The sequence below is a fragment of the Typopeltis vanoorti genome, chromosome 25 (assembly GCF_054136105.1).
Source record: "Typopeltis vanoorti isolate ZY-2024b chromosome 25, IOZ_Tvanoo_1.0, whole genome shotgun sequence".
In the NCBI taxonomy this organism is placed as follows: Eukaryota; Metazoa; Arthropoda; class Arachnida; order Uropygi; family Thelyphonidae; genus Typopeltis; species Typopeltis vanoorti.
This window is the reverse complement of record NC_143573.1, coordinates 41,942,727-41,963,721: the sequence shown is the minus strand read 5'-3', so window position 1 is coordinate 41,963,721 and position 20,995 is coordinate 41,942,727. Positions and strand designations below refer to the sequence as shown.

Here is a 20,995-nt window from a genome sequence, read left to right as displayed (position 1 = left end):
CTAAGGAAAGTGATCTGGAGCTTCTCCACCTTTACTACTGGTTGCCCATAAGGTTGCTTATGCTTGCATCTGCCAAAACTTTTAGCTTGTAGTTTCTATATTTGGCTATGAAATAATGTTGGATTCAATATCCACTTAATTTGTACCATCATGTATTATATTTGCAGTGTTTTTTCTTTATGTTTTATTGCTTGTTTGCCGAGGTCTGGATAGTCATTTTGTTTGTTATCGTAAAATTTATGTCGATAAGGAAAAAACTAAAACTCTTCAAACGACTCTTGATAACTTCTTTTGATAAAAAACTTGCAGTAAATAATGTAGGTACAAGTATTTATTAAACATTTACTTAGCATTCATTTTTTATCTTTCCTAAAAGAGTACCATATAAAACGAATTATTAATACAGTAATCAATCATGAACGAATTGTAATTTTTACCATTAATTATTAGATTTGATTAACGCGATTTTGATATACGTGGTAACATCGAGGGATTAATTAACCGCGTTAATCGAGGGATACCTGTATATATCTACTTTATGCTATAAAATGATAAGCTGAAATTGGAAACGGATGTGACGTCAGCTTTGAAAGGAATGTAGGCTTTTAAACAATGAAAAACCTACATTCTACAAATCAAACAATGAAAAAACAGTACATGTCAGTATTCATTACTAAAATTAGCATAACTGGCTTACCAGCCTGGAACTTAGGGGGGGGGGAATCCCTTTTGAGTCTTCAAAATTCAAGTCATCAGAATTCAAGGAGAACTGGCTACCAGTCCGGAATTCGGGGGGGGGGGTAGGCATCAGGGGGCAGAGTCCCCCTAGTATATATATAAAAATGTACATAAGTGCATATCCTATAATAGTGGTGGTGAACTATGGCATACAAACCACTTATGGCCAATATACATAAATAATAAAAATTTGGTATATCCAGAATAAACAATTATTTGCTGAAAGAAGAAACAATTTGTTGCATGAGTCCAGGATTTTCACCAACCAAAGATTTGCCATAATATCAGTTTTTCTAAACTAAACAGACAAAACAGTAAATCAGGAAGAAGATGAAAAAAAATCAACTGCTAGCATGAAGTCAAAATGGACAGAAAAAACAAGCAAATACTTCATTTTATTAATATAGTCAGTAATCAGCAAATAGAATATAACTGATAAATTACTGTGATATAAGGCAAAGCATCCAACAAGGCTGTTGGGTGCTATTATGTATGGCTGTATTAAATTTAAGGGGCTCTTTGGAATACCTGTGTGACAGTGGGGGGGGGGGCATGCATGCAGAGTTTTTGGAAGTTTTTCTACTTGGTTATGCTATGAATTAAAGATACCAAGAAATTATATACTTGGTTTAATCCTTTATCCAAGTGTAAGCAAACAAGTTTGTGCCTGAACTATTTTCAGGACTGGGGCAACTTGTATACAGAAGCTTATAATTTCACATTACTTGCCTTTGCATTATGGGATACTAAGCACATCTCTTTATGGGAAGGATCACTACCTAGACCGGTTTCGACCTTTATTTGAGGTCTCATTAGTGGGAGAGTTTAATTCATAGCATAACCAAGTAAAAAAACTTCCAACAACTATCTCTTATATACCCATCTAAGGATATGCGCTTTGCATTATGGGATACCAAGGCAAATAATGTGATGTTATAAGCTTCTATATACGAGTTGCCCCAGTCCTGAAAATAGTTCAGGTACAAACTTGTTTGCTTACACTTGATAGAATAAGGTATAATTGATGAACAATGCCAACCGCAATAAAAAATTTTTGAGCTAAACTCAACCTGATTTATCAAATGTAGTGATTAATGAAAAATATGGCCAGAGAATGTGTAATAAGTGCATTTTTATCTAAAGCACATGAGAGATGAAGAACTGAATGGTATGAAAAAGAGTTGTGCATGAAAGAACAGATCAAGCAAGCATGCAACAAAGGCAAGGGCAGTGGATGCAAGCCCATAGGAGTAAAACAAAGGGGATTATTAATGGAATAAATGCAAGTAAAATAAAGGAACAGGGAGAAAGTGAAGTGAAAGAGGTAAGACAGGATGAGGAAAGAGAGAAAGATATAGAGCAGAGTGGAGATAGTAAGGTTATTCAGAATATACCAGCAGATGAAGTGATATATTATTACCATTATTATTATTTATTATTACTACAAGAGACTTCCAGGGAGTGAGGAACTCATAGAGGGAGGCCATATATCTCTTATACCCAATGATACCTTCTCTTCAATTCATTCAACCTATCTGCATTCAAAACCTCCAAAGGCAAGCCATTCCAGTCACAAACCACTCCATGAGAGAACAATCTAGCTATTACTAACTTTCTTGATTGCATTCATTCTCAACTTCCATGGATGCCCTCTTACTCTATCCTCTATTAAATGAAAGATTTCATATATTGTTATTCTGTATGACCCTTTCAGAAGTTTATAGGTCTCTATCATATCAACTCTCTTTCTCCTGTTTGCTAGCATCTGCAGTCCACAAATTCTCAATCTCTCCCCATAATCTACATTCTGCAGTCACCTTTGCACCACTGTATTGCATGACTTCAAAAGTCAGGAAGCCAGATCTGTGTAGGTGAGGTTTAGATCAAAACCCTGTAAAAAGGCAAAATGACTTCCTTATTCTTACATATCAATGTTTGTTTCAGCATTGCGATTATCCTCTGAGGTGGATTCACAGTCTTTGCTATATGGGGCCTGAACATCAACTTCTTATCCACTAGAATTCCAAGATACCTAGATTGGTTAGTTTCTTCTAGAATCATCCTGCTGATATAATACATCAGTGGACTTCTGAATACACCAAAGTGCATAACTTCACATTTACTAACACTGAATTAACAGCCATTTAAGCCTGTTCACAATTCCAGCCTATTCAGATCATTCTACAAGTACTGCTTGTCAGTTGATTTCCTAATTACCCTGCCTATTTTTGAATCATCAGCAAATAGCTGATAATCTTTCCAAATGTATGTCATTAACGTAAAGATTGAATAACAATGGAGCAAGAACTGCTCCTAGTGCACACCACAGGTTACCTTAAATCTTGCAGACTCACATACCCCATACACCACTTTTTAATACCTGTCAGTCAGCCATCCTCTTATCTAAACTAGTAGTTTAGATAATCCAATCCCATATCCTCCCAAAGTCTTCCATGTTGAATCTTGTCAAGCTTTAGCAAGGTCCAAAAGTATCATGACGTATCCATTTCCCCTTGTCTGATAATCTTTCCAAATGTATGTCATTAACGTAAAGATTGAATAACAATGGAGCAAGAACTGCTCCTAGTGCACACCACAGGTTACCTTAAATCTTGCAGACTCACATACCCCATACACCACTTTTTAATACCTGTCAGTCAGCCATCCTCTTATCTAAACTAGTAGTTTAGATAATCCAATCCCATATCCTCCCAAAGTCTTCCATGTTGAATCTTGTCAAGCTTTAGCAAGGTCCAAAAGTATCATGACGTATCCATTTCCCCTTGTCTGATACAGCCATCACATGGTTATAAAATGAGAGATGATTACTGAAACTTGATCTTCCTTTAGTAAACTCATGCTGTTCAAAATATAGATTCTCTGTCAACTTATTTCTGTATGCAATCTTGTAGTTGCTAGTATGATTATTAAATTGCTTAAGGAATTCACAATGTAAACTGGAATATAAAATTAAATTAAACTTTTATATATACTTCCAATATTTCGGATTTATTGAAGATGGCAACGTGACATTGCCATCTTCAAAGGAACTTAAAATAAAGACACGTGCATGCAGGCACTACATACAGTAAATGAGGATGAAGCGAGGAAGCTAATGCTTCTCCTAAAATCCTGATGGTGCCCCCTAGCGGGCTATGTAGGTATTCTTGGCCGTTGGCCTGAAGGTCTCCTGATGTACGTCTCCCAAATTTGGGGCAGTCTCATGCAACCAAATTTGTTGAGGTTTGGCATATTTCTTAGGGCTGAGGATGATTCCATGAAAAGTCTTTCAACTTTGAACTTGCTATAGTGCATTATTGGCTTTCCTCCACTGTATTCTGTGGCATGTATCCAGAGCATGGTCTGCAAGACCAGAGTGGCTATACTGGTGAAAACGGATGTAGTCCTTGCATTCTGAAATTCTGATATTCGCTGTCGTGACTGTTTGGCCAAAGTAGGACAGCTTACAGCTGCAAGGGACCTGGTATACACCAGGTAGGTCTAGGGGAAGTGGTTGGTCTTTAGTGGAGCGGATAAGGGATGCCAGTTTTCTATATGGTCTGTAACAAGAGGTCAAGTCATGTTTTTTTAAGATTTTCGTAATTTTTTCCGAGGTGCCTCGGATGTAGGGAATGGTGATGGATTTAGAGTAATCCTTGTTGTGAAAGGGGGGGGGTTGTGGTTTACTGGTTTCAATATTTTTTGGATTTTTTTTTTTGGGGGGGGGGGGGCATTGGCTGAGAAAGTGTTGAGGATGTGCATTGGCATTTGCACAGATTAGTTTAGCCCTGTTGTATAGTATCTTAATAACTCCATATTGTTGTGAGGAGGGGATGGTGGGATTGTTGGTGAATGTATCTGCCTGTATGGGTGGGTTTTCTATAAACAGAAAAAACCAAGGTTCCATCAGGCTAGCGGGTGGCTAGTGTGTCTAGGAAAGGGAGGCTGTTGTTTTCCTCTTTCTCCAGGTTGAACTTGATTCTGGGGTGTTGGTTGCTTAAGTGTGTTAAGAAGGAGAGGAGTGTATCAGAGCCATGTGGCCAAATAGTGAACACATCATCAACGTAGCAAAGCCATATGGTTGGTTTTTGGATCATTTGGATCATTATATCCTCAGCCGGTATTTTCTGGGAGCAATAGCGAAGTTGTGGCCTTTCACGTGGCCACAACTTTGCCATTGTTCCCAGAAAAATACCGGCCGAGGATATAATGATCCAAATTGAACTCGGGATCCAACCACCTTCCAAACCCTTCACGAACAATATTCGACTGGATGTAGCTTGTGTTTTCACCAAAGCAAGACCACCAAAAACCAACATATCGATGAATATGAAGCTCTGCAGGAAATGAAGAAAAACAAAGAAATAGTAATCACCAAATCGGATAAGGGAAACGCCACCAGAGTACTCAACCAAATGGACTACACAGTTAAGCTTAATGCTCTGTTCTTAGATTGGGCTTCTTACCTCCCTATTGAATACAATCCCACCAACTCACAAATTAAAACACTTCATAGGCTCCTTAAGAAGGTCACTTCTTGGCTTATAGAAGTTACTAACAAATTAAAACTGTTTAACTCTATACCCCCCCCTCCCTCCCCGTATATATGGACTCCCAAAAAATACATAAAGAAAATATGCCATTATGTCCCATAGTGGATGGTTGATTCCCCACATACAAATTAGCTAAACATTTGGCCAAAGTGTTCACACATGATACTGGCAACACACCATCACATATAAAAAACTCAGCCCACTTCAAAGCCAGCATAGAAAACATTACACTCCAACATACTGACATAATGGTCAGTTTTGACGTCTCCTCCTTATTCACAAATGTCGCACTCAAGGAAACCTTAGAGCTCGAGCTAAATTTCCTCCCTATATCTCAGCCCTATTTCAGTTCACAATGAACTCAGGCTATTTTGTTTGGCAGGGAAAATTCTACAAATAAATAGAGGGGACAGCCATGGGTTTACCACTCTCCCCACCCTTGGCCAACTTCTTTATGGAGACTTTTAAAGAGAAAACCTTTAACTCTGACCCACAAAAACCAACCATATGGCTTCGCTACATTGATGATGTGTTCACTATTTAGCCACATGGCTCTGATATACTCTTCTCCTTCTTAACACACTTAAACAACCAATACCCCAGAATCCTGTTCACCCTGGAAAAAGAGGAAAACATCTTCCCTTTCCTAGACACACTAATCACCTGCCAGGCTGATTGAACCGTGATTTTTTCTGTTTATAAAAACCCACCCATACAGGCAGATACATTCACCAACAATTCCCCCCCCCCTCCCCGCCCTCAACAATATGGAGTTATTAAGACACTATAAAACAGGGATGAACTAATCTGTTCAAATGACAATGCCCTAACCACTGAGCTAAATTACATCCTCAACACTTTCTCAGCCAATGGCTTCCCCCCCCCCCAAAAAATATTGAAATCAGTAAACTACAACCCCCCCCCCCCTCACAACAAGGATTACTCTAAATCCATCACCATTCCCTACATCTGAGGCACCTCGGAAAAAATTACCAAAATCTTAAGAAGACATGACTTGACCTACCATATAGAAAATTGGCATCCCTTATCTGCTCCGTTAAAGACCAACCACTTCCCCTAGACCTACCTGGTGTATACCAGGTTCCTTGCAGTTGTAAGCTGTCCTACCTTGGCCAAACAGGCAGCACAGGGAATATCAGAATTTCAGAACACAAGGGCTACATCTGTTTTCACCAGTATAGTCACTCTGGTCTTGCAGACCATGCTCTGGATACCTGCCACAGAATACGGTGGAAGAAAGCCTCAATAATACACCATAGCAAGTTCAAATTTGAAAGACTTTTCATGGAATCAGCCTCAGCCCTAAGAAACATGCCAAACCTCAACAAATTTGGTTGCATGAGACTGCCCCAAATTTGGGAGATGTACATCACGAGACCTTCAGCCCAACAGCCAAGAATACCTAAATAGTCTGCTAGCGGGCACCATCAGGACTTTTAAGAGAAACATTAGCTTCCTTGCTTCATCCTCATTTACTGTATGTAGTGCCTGCATGCATGTGTATTTATTTTAAGATCCTGAAGATGGCAACGTGACGTTGCCGAAATATTGGAAGTATATATTAAAGTTTAATTTAATTTTATATTCCAGTTTACGTTGTGAATTTCTTAAGTAACTTAATAATCATGTACAGCCAACATATGATAATCCCTTGAGGAATGGGATTATCATACATTCTTTTCCTTCCTTTGAAATCTTAGCTGTGTTGAGACTCAAATTATACAGCCATTTGAAAGGAAGGAACAGCCAGATCAACAGAACCCTCCTTTAGCATCCATGCTCAAAGAAATATATAAAAAAAAAAATACACCTGAGATTCTTCCTCCAGTGGAAAGGTAGCATGAGCTCTATGTTGCATACACCAGGTTGATAGCATCTAGCAAAATGGGCACTCAGTTGAACAAAGTCTTCATCATCTGCTACTCACATACAATCCACACTGCTGCAAGTTTTTCTTTCACATTGATTCTTTTGCTTGCAATATATGAATAGCATTATTTTGGGTTGTCTTTAGCTTTCACAGCCATGGTTTTCCTTATAATTTTTATACCTAACATCATCCTTGTGTACATGGTATTTATTCTACATCATCTTTTTCTTAAGAATCTCTTGTTTAATAAGATTACACATCAGTTTCATTCTCCAAACCCTAGTGATGCATTCTGATGTTGCATCACTGATGCATTCTTTTAAATACTTCCAGTATCCTGCTGATATCCTTCCTATCTAGCAACCCTGAGAATGAACCTTGATTCTCCTCAGTTGGTCATAATTTCCTAGTTTTGAAGTTCACCACGTAACCTTTTCTAAATGGAATATCCATACTTACTTCCCAGGTCATCTGTAGTGACACCAACCAGAGTCAGAACAGTCATGTCTTTTAGTGAAATCTCCTATGACACTATAATCAGATCTGACTCTCTGACCTCAAATTCCTTCTACCACATTCTGCTTAAGGAAGATAGCTTCAAGTTTTTTCATGAGATTTCACTTCAATACCAAAATGTCAGATAATTAAAGTTCAACATGATGATTAATCATTTAGTACTGATTGTTTATTTGGTGATACAGTTCATTCTCACTAGCAGCTGATCCACTAGGTCTGTAGCAACACTCCACCAAGTTTTTGATCATGTTAGACTTGACTTCATACCATATAGCTTCGAACTCACTGCTACACGTACAATTGTAATTAATATTGCAGTCATAGCTTTCTACCTTAACTCTACTGAAATCATCTGATGTCATTTGCATCACCACCACTCCTCTCTCTGCTTCTGAGAGCCAGGTGTTACTAATGCCAATAATTGAGGCAACAAGGATTCAATAAGGCAACAACCTAAATCCCCTTCTTCTTATACTTTTGGCATTTGTGTACAGACATAATAAGTTGCCTCCATGTCTCCTCTGTAGTCTGAATGACCATTTGGACAACTTTCAGTTAGTGAAAGTTGTCCAAATTAGATTCAGATCTAATGCTTCACTTATACAGACATCCTTACACGTAATTAATAAGTCCAAACTGAATTAGCATACAATCATCTTTTCATTATAATTACCTTCATTATTAAAGTTCATCATTATTAAAGCATGTACATAGTATTAATATAATTATATAACTTAGTCACTGTTATGCACAGATTCTCACCATTCCTCACATCATAATCTAGTTTCCCTGACTCTCTGTATTATCAGGTCTCATACTACTAAATAATTTCAACATGTTCCTAATGCCAAACACATTCAAGTGCGGGTCCCTCTTAAATAAATAAATTTTTTCCTTCAAACTCATTCCACATATTCAAAATCTCACAACCTATCTTTTTACACAGCTTGTGCTTCAAATCATTTGCATTCCTAAGCAGACTCAGAAGAAGACAAATATTAGATGAATTGATGCAGTGATCAATGCCTTAGAAGACATAAGGCAGTGATCACTGCACCAATGCTTTAAGTCTTCTAATTTGATGTTTTAAGGATACTTGTGACATAAAGACTGAATAATATATGCACGTAAACACAAGAAAGATATTTAGTTAACTATATATTTCGATCTGGAAATAGCAGCCCATCTTCAGTGGCACTACAAGAACAGTTTTAAAAAAATACAAGGTGGAATACTAACAATATCATTTAAAAATAGAACAAGCCGCGTGATGTTATATCACTACGTATTAAAGGGAATATTTTTAAGCAGAGACATGATTGAAATAAAGATATTAATTAATAATATTAAATAACATAAAATTAATATGAATTAATGAGTTATCCTGATTAGACTTTCCCAGATTTTTGATATAGATATACAGTCATTCCGATTCAGGTTAGGACGATGGAGTAAGGCCTCTATGCTTTCTTTGAATAAACGTTCAAATTTATAACGGAATCTATGTAAGAGGCGAGTTTTTGACCAAAGGATGTTGTGGTTAGTTTCAATCCCGTGCTGAGCCAATCCAGATTTTTCAGGTTTGTTGTGATGAATGGCGGATTGATGTTCTTGGATTCTTTTTTCAAGAGAACGTCCAGTTTGTCCAAAATAGGAGAGATCACAATTGCAGGGAATTTGATAAACTCTAGGAAGAGATACAGTTGAGCATTTGTCTTTAGGAGAAGGAAAATGGGAAGATAATTTGTTAATAGGTGAATACGTTGCTGTTAACTCATATTTCTTCAGAATTCTTGCATTAGGTTCTGAAATCCCGGAGATGTAAGGAATTGGAACTCGACGTATTGAATCTTCGTACTCAACATCTTCTCGATTCTTATAATCCACCACAAAACAACAAAGATTAAATACGTCGAGTTCCAATTCCTTACATCTCCCCGGGATTTCAGAACCTAATGCAAGAATTCTGAAGAAATATGAGTTAACAGCTACGTATTCACCTATTAACAAATTATCTTCCCATTTTCCTTCTCCTAAAGACAAATGCTCAACTATATCTCTTCCTAGAGTTTATCAAATATCGCCTCTTACATAGATCCCATTATAAATTTGAACGTTTATTCAAAGAAAGTGTAAAGGCCTTACTCCATCGTCTTAACCTGAATTGGAATGACTGTATATCTATATCAAAAATCTGGGAAAGTCTAATCAGGATAACTCATTAATTCATATTAATTTTATGTTATTTAATATATTTCCTTTAATACTTAGTGATATAACATCACACGGCTTGTTCTATTTTTAAACGATCTATTGTTAGTATTCCACCTTGTATTTTTTTAAAACTGTTCTTGTAGTGCCACTGAAGATGGTCTGCTATTTCCAGACCGAAATATTTGGTTAATTAAATATCTTTCTTGTGTTTACGTGCATATATTATTAAGTCTTCTAAGGCACTGATGAATAAGAGCTGACCATATTATTGGAGACCTGACAAATAACAGATTAATTGAAAGAAAATTATTGATGGGAAGCCAGCAATAATGGAAGGATGTTCATGTTGGACTATCATGGTACCTTACCTGAGAGTACATGCCTGGAAATGTTGATAACACTGACTCATACATTATGTTCTTATGAAAGTTTTCTGATAACTCTAAATTATGAAAAATTGTGATAAAAAAGTGCTTTGAGGCACATCCATAATCCTTAATTTCATTAGACATCAGTGGATGATGTATTAGGAACTTGTGCCTGAAAGAAGCACAGGTTCCTAATATTAGAATGAAATTTTGTACACACATTTTTTAAAAATTAAAAGAAACAAAAACAACTTATTATTTTTTTTAAATAAAAGAAACAAAGAATACTATCTTATCCTCTTTTCACTCTTTTGGAAATCCTTTGCAAGATTAATTCCTGGAACATTCAGTGCCTCTGAGAAGCAGAATGAGCAATGAAAGATGTAACCTTTTTGGTGAAAAAACAAACAAACAAGGTTTGATTAGATTATAATCAGCGATATAAGGATTTTTCAAATAAAAAGACTTTTTAAACTGAAGATACATTAGTCAATCTCATATAGTAGCAGGGATTTTTACCTCCTGAAAACCTCACATTTTCATCCAGCAAACAACATAGTGACCTGAGAACATACTGAAGAGAATAGCCAATAATAACAACTAGGCTCACCTAGGTAGGAAACTAATTTTGTGTAGTCTGAACCAGGACACCGATCTGAGGTGGACAGACTCAAAAAGTGGAACCATGGATTATGAACTGATTAAACCAGAAACCTTGGTTTAGTAAGTGCCTGGTCAAGTGAACTGGGAACTTGGAGGGAGAGCTGAGTACTACACATAAGAATCACATAGCATCTCTCTCTCTCTCTCTCTCTGTGTAAACTCTGTCAATCATATTGCAATAAAATCATGACAAAATCTCATTTGGTTTGTCCTTTACATTTAGTATACTAAAGATTCCAAGCAACATCTCTAATTATATTAACACATTCGCTGCCAACTACGAGTATACTCGTAGTTCGTATATGAGCTTCACAAGCCAACTACGAGTATACTCGTATGTCGATTTACTGACCTCCTATGCCAAACACGAGTTATCCCTTTGTATAATTACCTTAATTTGGACCCTTGGATTCTGAATAAAGTGGAGAGCATATCTGGGGGCTTGGTAGAAGAGAAATAATTTCAACTAAAATATAGTATATTGTGTATGTGCCTCAGATGCCAAACTACGAGTATACTTGTATGTCGATTACCAACCTCCTATTCCAAGTGTGAGTTAATCCGTAGTATAACATGTAATTTGTAAATCAATTTAAAACTAGTAAAATCAATAAAAATAAAAACCAATCAATGAAATAAAAAAGCACTCAGTAAAATAAAAAAAAAAACAATTTATTCAAATTAAGAATGGTACATTTTAAAACAATTTTCCATGCACAATGGTGGTTTTTCCTGGCAAACAGGACAATAATAACGTGTTTCGCGTCTACGTTTGTTTCTTGTACAGACACAGCATGGCTTTGTTGGTTGATTCTTTTTTTCTGTTGGTGGTAAAATTTCCAAATAATGAAAATCCCGATTCCTCCTGATATTCTCTGATGCTGTAAGTTCATCCATTCCAACAAAAATTGAGATAAATTGATCTCTAAATTTTAATGCAGACATTGCATTTCCAGTAATCACGTTATAAAATTTATGCGCATTTTGAATGTATACCTCAAAAATGCGTATTGCCAATTTCTTTGGCCATCTAATTGTCTTTCGTAAGGTGGAATAGTATGAAAGCATTTGATCAGAAAGATCGGTGCCTGACATACCCAAATTATAATCCCTAACGATATTCGGTTTTAACTGAAATTTACCATTCTGATTTTGCGCTTCAACCATTTCAAATTTGTGCATATTTGAAATGGAAAGGACTTCCCTCTTATCCTTCCATTTGCTGACTACAACAGGTCCTTGTCTTTGTCAGACAAATTCCCCTTTCTTTAGTTTCTTCTGAATAACATCTGGTGGATTGTTTTTCCTATTATTTCTCAGCGTTCCACACACATACGTTTTTCTGTTGGTAAGCGATTCTGTTAGAGCTACAGAATTATAAAAATTGTCCATATGCAATACATAACCCCTGTCTAATTCTTCCATCAAGTGGAATACAACATCATATGAGTGACCGATTTTTGCTAAAGAGGATTCAGATTTTCCTGTATAAATTTTTATTTTTATCACCAATCCATTTGATTCGCACAGTTCATAGAATTTCACGCCATATTTATGTTTTTTGTTTTTTATGTATTGCCGAAATGCCAGTCTACCACGCCACAACACTATTGACTCATCAATACATAAGTTTCTGTCTGGTGTGTAGCAATTTCACATTACACTATTAAAATGATCTAGGACTGGTCTTAATTTGTGCAATTTATCATTAGCTGCTTGAGAATTATCTGTGAAATGCAAATGACGCAATAAAATTTGAAATCGATTTCGGCTCATTTTAGAGCGCCAAAATGGCAAATTGTAAAGTTGATTTGTACTCCAATAATGCTCAATAGACGGTAAATTACAAGGACCCATATGAAGTAAAAGTCCAAGAAATAATTTCATTTCAGGTATGTCTGTTGCTTTCCAGTTAGAAATCTTCGACTTTTTTTGAACTTCGCTCGGCTTTCCTCAATATTTTGTAAAGCATATAAATTGGTTTGTTCTACTAAAATTGTGAGAAAATCTTCAGAAAAAAAAAGTTCAACTAACCTTTTGATACTGAAATTTCCAGTGTCAATTTTAAAACCTGCAGTTTCAACAAAGTCAAATTGTGGGGGCTCTTCTTCTGAATTTTCTCAATAAGTTGATGTTGATGTATTTGGCTGGTTGCTAACTTCATCTTCAAAAGTTTCTTCTTCATCGGAGTCACTGCTAGAGTTGTCTGTAGGATCATCTTCGGAATCGGAACCAAATATTTCATGAAATTCATCATCGCTCATATTAGCATAAGCTTCTACTTCTATATCAGTAAGTTTTCTTTTACTGGCCATGGTGAAATTGAAGGTTCTTAGAGACTAGAAAAGAAAACTGAACTAGACGCAATAAACACTGGCGTCAGAACATGTAATATATAGATGGAAGTGATACGAGATTACTCTTAGTTGGCGTATGAAACAAAATTCTATCTGATAAGCCGGCTACGAGATTACTCGTTGTGACCTTGAAGACGCGAAAGCGCTTGGCGTGCGGGAACAAACTATGACTGAGTAGCGTGGCAGCGAACGTGTTAACAGTGAGAGTTCAAGTACTTTCCTAGATTCTAGGACATTACATAGTGTTATACATACAATAATAATGCCATACTGTTAAACTTACCAAAATGCCATGACAAGTACCAAAATAACTATAGTTCCTTGAACAAAGCGATTTGTGCATAACTGGTGTTCTTCTTGATGGTGCCGAGTATGCTTATGGTGAGATTTTTTGCTTGAAGCTGTAAATGTACTTGCCCTGCTATAATCAAGAAATTATTCAATTAATAAAACACGGATCTAAAAATCAATGATTCAGAGACTACTTAAATGAAAAGCCAACTTATTCTCTGATGTAAAAACTACCTGAAAAAATTAAATGTTATAAATGCTTTTCTGACCACATCATAAAATAATTTGAGCCAGTACAAAGTAGTACTAAAATGGAAGTATTGCTGATGTTCGTATCCAAATCTGTTGTAAAGTTTTAATATAAAAAAACTTAAATTAAGGAATTAACTTTTAGTAGTTAAATATTAATTTAATAACTCTGCGTTTAAATAGGCACTTTATAAAGAAAGCACAAGAAACATTTCATTTACTTGCAGCAAATGAAATGTTTCTTTATTTATTTTTTAATGTGAATGCCATTTACAGAACATTATACTTAATGTACATTTAGTACCACAGAAATGCTACTGCTTAAATAGTCTGATTCTTCCTCTGCTTTAGAGAACCAAACAAACCACTTCAAGGCCTCCAGTAAGCAGGATTAATGGTTTCTAACCAGGTCATGAAATCTGCCACCTAAAGTATTTGAAGTCATGATCTCACAAGATAATTACTGGTGTAAGCACAATCATACACAGATGCAGCATATACTATAATTATACAGAACTATCACCACTGGAGAATTATAACCGCTGAGTAAAAAAAGTGGATCACATCAAGTTTGGCTGATACTTTTCAGGCATAATTACCTTAGAAAACTAATTAATAAAATGGATACCTTAAAATTTTGACTAGGTATGCTATTCTATGAAAAAATATAACCCCAAAGCACATATCAAAATTCACTTTAAAATCATTCCTAGGAATGCTTATAATTATAATAATACAGTAATAATTATTATTTAATAGAAGTCTAAGAACTCATCAACAGAGGGCCACAGCTTACATGTCACCTATCACACTTCTGTTTCTTCTTAAACACATTTACAGATGATGCAGTCGTTAACTAGCATCACTTATACCTATTCCACTTGCCAAGAGAAACGCTGGTTCTCATGCATTTGTTTATTACGTGCCTAACTGACTTCCAGGAATGACACCTTGTTCTATGCCAAACTGACTTCCAGGAATTGGAAGATTTTTCACTTGGTTATACTATAAATTAAAGATACCAAGAAATTATATCTCATCTCATCTTCCTTTTACCCTCTTTTACCTTGCAGTGTCGAGGGTTTATTAATCATCGGACCTCGAACCGTTCACAGGATAAGGTGGTCAGCCCTATGCCCCAGTGTATCCTATGTCCATAGTGTTGAGTTCTCAATGCCAGTTTGCCTGCTTTGTGGGATGAAAAACCCCAGGATAAACTGGGGGGGAAACCCTACTGTCCATGACCAAGACCGGCTAACTTAACTATGGCTGAGGGAGATCCTTCAGCTCCTCATGTCTCCGACGGGAATCGGACCTAGGACACACCTTCCCCAGGCATATGGTTGCGAAGCGTACAGCCTAGTGGCTGTACGCTTCACAATATAAAACTGGAAAGGCAGAAACAAGCAGAAGAAAGAAATTTTAAGATAAGAATACAGCAGCATTCAGCAGATAGCCCTTCAGCTGCATTCTTCAATAGACAATTCACAAAATTTTGCAAAGAAAGGACCATCATTCAAATCTGCATTGATGGAGAAGACATGTCCACCACTCAAGACATCCTTGACTCATTTCAAAAACACTACAAAAATCTGAAGACAATAGTACTACTGCTGGAAATTATAACTCTTGGAACATTAATAACATTCCTGTTCATATCCAAGATGGGCTTGACAGACCCATTACAACATCTGAAGTTAACACAGCCTATAAAGAATGCCAAACAAGAACATCACCTACCAGGACCTGATGGTCTAGGAATAGAACTTTATCGCGAGGGCCTGGGATTTTATTCTTCCCATTCTAGTTATACTATTTAATTCCTTTCTCTCATCAAGATACATACCAAGTGAATTTGTAGCAAGCCATGCTGTCCTCATTCCTAAACCTAATAAAGATCACACCTTAATCAGCAGCTGGAGACCTATTTCTCTATCTAATACTGACTACAAGATATTTTTCTACAATAATAGGCTTAAAGTGGGAATGAGATACATAATTAAAAGCACACAGGTGTAAGGAGTACCAGGTCGAGCAGTAGAATTTAATCTATTTCTGCTACGTGATCTAATCCGCTTAGTTAACACAAAAAAGCAGTCGATGGCGGTGCAATCAGTAGACCTTACTCGAGCATTTGATAATGTCCGGCATCCCTTTCTATTCCACATCCTCCAGCAAATTGGAGTAGGTAAAAAGCTGCTATCTGTTATCAAAGGAGCCTATGTCAGTTCAACTACCTGCCTCCTCATTGATGGATTCCTGTCAGACCCTGTCAAAATTCAAAAAGGAGTCAAGCAAGGTTGCCCTCTCAGTCCACTGCTCTTTGCATTGGTTCTTGAACCTTTCTTACAAGAAGTCGGCAATACACATGCTGTGTGAGGAATAACAGTTCCTTCAACTATAAAGGAAAATAAAGTATTAGCATATGCCAATGATGTAGTGGGAACTTTGAAGGATAATGATTCCATATATATATTTTTTGGTATTTTGGAAAAATTCAGAAAAGCAGTGGATTAATTATTAATGCAGACAAGACAAAATTAAAAGTTTATGGAAAGTGGGATCTTGAAGGCATTCCTTTTGGACTAACCCCTAAGAGAGAACCCCTCACTATACTTGGAATTCCCTTCTCCATTTACCCAGTCCAAGAACTTATATACAAAAACCTTGAAATGTTATGGTTTTGAGTACTATGGCTTTAGAAGAAAAGGAGAGTACTCAAAACCATAATATTTCCTGCTCGGTTGTACATAATAAATATTGCAGACATCACAGAAGCTGAAGAAAAGCACTTATATAGTAAGCCTCTGCAATTTTTTGGTCCAGCCTATGCTAAGCAATTAAAAAGGAATTTCTTCAACTAACAAAGAAGCATGGAGGATTTGGACTTCCAGTCTTAAAATTCTGCTATCTAAGCAATGCCGCTTCTAAAATCCATAAAATATTACAGATTGATCACACACGTGCAGACCTTCTCCGTCACTACTTGAGTTTTCATCTTCCCCTGTTTAGAATTAATGATTATACAGGTCCAAAAGCTGAGATTGTTCCTGAATACTACAACACTCTGTGCTTAACTCTTCTTCTTCTTTCGCTATGACTTATCCCATGTTAAACGGGGCCGATGTTCCCATCTTTAATCTTCTTCTTCCAGATTCTCCAGTCCAGGGCATCTTCCCGGCCCCATCCTTTCTCCCTAAGATCCTCTGCCACCTTATCCCTCCATCTGAGTTTGGGCCTGCCTCTTTTCCTCCACCTCCATATGCTCCACTCGTTTATCAACATACTCCTCACTCCTTCTCTCTACATGACCGAACCACCTCAGCCTGCTTTCTTGTACCTTCTTACCGATCGGTCCCACCTTAATCGTCCCTCTGATGTAGTCATTCCTTAATCTGTCCTACTTTGTCACACCACTCATCCATCTCAACATCTGCATCTCCGCCACCTCCATCTTCTCCTGTGCCTTTGTTATAGGCCAAGTCTCCATGCCATGGAGCATCGCCAGCCTCACCACCATCTTATACAGCTTTCCTTTCATCTTACAACTCACTCTCTTGTCGCACAGGACCCCGCTTCTTTCTCCAGTTCATCCAGCCGCATGTTATTTGGTGCTGTATTTCCTCATCCAGGTCACCATTCCTCTTGACAACCGACTCAAGGTACTTGAATTTCTTCGCCGAAGTTAACCTTTCACCCAGGAGTTGTATGATCATATCCTCATCACTCTCTGTTGACATATATTCGGTCAATTTTCATGCCTCTCTCCTCCAATACCTTTCTCCACTCTTCCAGGGTCTTTTCAAGCTTCTCTCGGGATGATTCGCAGAGAACAATATCATCGGCAAACATCATGCTCCCTGGCACCTCCTTCTTGACGTCCTCCACTAGTACATGCATGACCCCAGATCAAAGAGGTAAGGGGCTCAGAGTTGATCCTTGATGGAGCCCTACAACAATGGGAAACCCCTCTGTCATGCCAACACTAGACCTGACCTTAGTTTTCGCTCCCTCATACATCTCCTTCGCCAACCTCATGTACTTTTCTGACACCCCCCCCTTCTTCCTCATACACCTCCATACCTCCTGTTTAGCCACTCTGTTGTATGCCTTTTCAAGGTCTATAAACACACATGTAGCTACACCTGCATCTCCCTATATTTCTCCATCAATCGCAATAGTGCAAATATTGCATCCGTTGTCCTGCTTCCTGGCATAATTCCAAACTGCTCCTCACCAATTTTTGTTTCCAGTCGTATCCTTCCTTCAATTACTCTTTCCCATGTCTTCAACGTGTGCGACATCAGCTTGATCCCTCTATAGTGGCCACAATCTTGAACATCTCCTTTTCCCTTGTAGATTGGGATGAGAATGCTTTTCCTCCATTCCTCTGGTATCTTTTCCTGTTGAGCTATTTTCATCATCAGATCCCATAACATGTCCATGCCCTCGCTGCCCAAGCTTCTCCAGGTATCTGGTCTGCCCACACAGCCTTTCGATTCTTTGTTTTTCTCAGTGCCCAATACACTTCCTCTTTGCTTATGTCCTGCACCGACCCTTCGTCTGCCTCTCCATCTTCACACCTCTCTCTCTCTCTTGGATTCTCCTCATTTAGTAGATTAACTTAGTGCTTAACTCTAAGACTGGTAAAACACTCTGGAAGTAACATTCTTTCCATTTACAAAAAAAAGTAAAATTTGGTACAAAGAAATCTTTAATCTCTTTCGCCGTGAAGTTCCACAGCTGAGTAAGGACAACATTATTTTTTTTCATAACTTGATGAAGTTCCAAGGGTACCCTAAGGAAAGATCTTGCTTGGAGAATTGCATATGGCCACCTTCCAGTCAGTACCATCAAATGGAGGTACTTTAACATCAGAGATCCAATCTGTGACATCTGTTACCGAATGGAAACAGTGGAACATGCATTCTACAGTTGTCCTCTTTCCCTGCATATTTGGAACAGATTACCTAATATGTTGGGCATTCCATTACTTACAACAGAACAGGTTATTTTTTTACAATATCCACCACCTCTCAGCAATGGGAAGAGAATTTTGATTTTTATAATTAATGAATTAAAATATCATTTTTGGAAGGTTAGAAAGAAACACTGATTTGAAAACCAGCAATATGACATCCAAATGCTTTATAATATTGTATCGTGGAAATTTTATTGTTCAGTCAGATGATTTTTGTATTTAGAAAGAAGAATTCTAGGAGATATCAAATTTATGACTAGATGGTGTAAATCACTCACATTATGCAATATTCACCAGGGGGAAATAAAATTCTGTCTACTCTTGCTTTGAGAGGTTTTTGAAATAGTTTCCTTTTAATTCAATGCGGTCATATAGTCAATTGCAGGGATGACTGGAGAGCAATCCCAGGCAGAGAAGGCCAACTCAAGGCAGTTAACCCAGATGGGGCTAACCACCTGAGTATTAGTCATCTTTGCACTTTTGTTTCAATTGGTCTTTTGGCCTTTTGTCTATATGAGATTGGTGAAAAAGGAAAACTGATAGCCTTTGGCTATACGATGATATAAAAGAGCTGAGGCCTTTTCTCTATCTCTCATGCTATCTGTCTTTCTTTGTCCTAATACTATCAGGCTCTCTTGCACTCCTATACTAACTCCTCTATGCCTATGATGAGCAACCCTTTACTTTTCCACTTCAATAAAGGTCGAAACCGGTCTGGGTAGTGTCCCTTCCCATAATGTATAGCATTATACATGTCCACAACGAGATGTGCTTTGCATTATGGAATACTAAGGCAAGTGATGTGAAGTCTTAGCTTCCTTATACTAGTTGCCCCAGTCCTGAAAAAACTTTAGGTGCAAACTTTGTTTGCTTACACTTAGATAAAGGATTAAACCAAGTATATAATTTCTTGCTATCTTTAATTTATTAACTTCCAGGAATGACACTGCGTTCTATCCTCTCCTGCCAGATACTGAACTACACTCTGATTGATAAAATCATTTTAATAGCTTTTACATCCCTATGATACAGAGATGTATAAAGCAGGTAAAATGTGGTTTGGCATTCACATTTAAAAAAAATAAGTAAACATTTCATTTGTTGATAGTAAAATAAACCCTCAGGGTTTATAGCTCATGTTCTGATAACGCTCTTCCCTTAATCCAACTTCACTCAGCATTCCACAATTGTGATATCATTTTGGTTACCAGTCTTTGTACCATTTGCCCCTATTTCTCCATCTCCTCAAAATTCTAGAGACCAGATGTGAGCACAATAGCCTAGAGCAGCGCTTTTCAAACTGTGAGCTGCGGCCCATGAAAACATGGGCCGCAGCTCACAGTTTTCATGTCATGAAAACAAATTTAAAATGTTTTAAGACTAAGTAGTTTTTTTTTTAATCTTAAATGTATTTAATTTTATTATTTATTATTTCTTTTTTGTTATTTTTTATATTTTAATGGAAAAAATTACACATTGGTGTTGGTTCACAAATTTTGCTTCTTGCATATTTCGGCGCTTAATGAATATTAGATAAAGGCATACATGAGAATCGATCATTAATTCTTAACACAATTTCTCTCATCCTGCTAGATAAAGAAAATGGCGGATGGTGATATAGACCTCTATGCTGATGACTTAGAACCAGAATTTAATCAGGTAAATTGAAGTTATATCCATCATGTCACATTGAAGATTGTAGTTATTTGTTGAAATCTCCCTTTTTTTCTCTTTCACACAGATTGCTCTGTGATTTCATGTTTTGATTATCATATTTGATGTAATGTTTTGATTTATGAAAACATAACGTCCTGTTGAAAAAAAAAAGTATACTTCTTGTTACCTAATTGTATATTAAATTTTAATATATATCCATGTTATTTGATATCACCTTCAGAGGATGAGTAATTGTTTGAATTGTAATTTCAGTAAGCAGGAAAGGTGAACTTTTGATTTGTTATTAGGGGGTGGGGGAGAATAAGACTTATTTTCAAGTGTTTAAAAACTGGAAAAAGTACATTTTTAAAGTGTCTCATGTGTTATTTTTTTACCAGAATTGGCTTATTTGGTTTCTGTTCAGCCACTGAATGTAATGTTTCATGACCTTCACTGTTTCTGTCTGGCATGAAATTGATATTATTTACAGTTGTAATTGCATTTGGTAAATGTTGAAA

At 37.0% G+C, this 20,995-nt stretch overlaps 1 protein-coding gene across 4 annotated transcripts in view; it reads right to left on the bottom strand.

The window, feature by feature from the left end:
* LOC150092685 (uncharacterized) overlaps positions 1–20,995 on the bottom strand; it is a 491,968-nt gene that overhangs the window by 73,537 nt on the left and 397,436 nt on the right. For 3 of the 4 annotated variants that reach the window (XM_090414354.1, XM_090414355.1, XM_090414358.1), the window contains exon 16: positions 13,584–13,721. In XM_090414354.1, coding sequence (XP_090270480.1) covers positions 13,584–13,721 — 138 coding nt within the window. The remainder of the gene's footprint in view (positions 1–13,583; positions 13,722–20,995) is intronic. The other variant, XM_090414357.1, reaches the window with a different exon arrangement.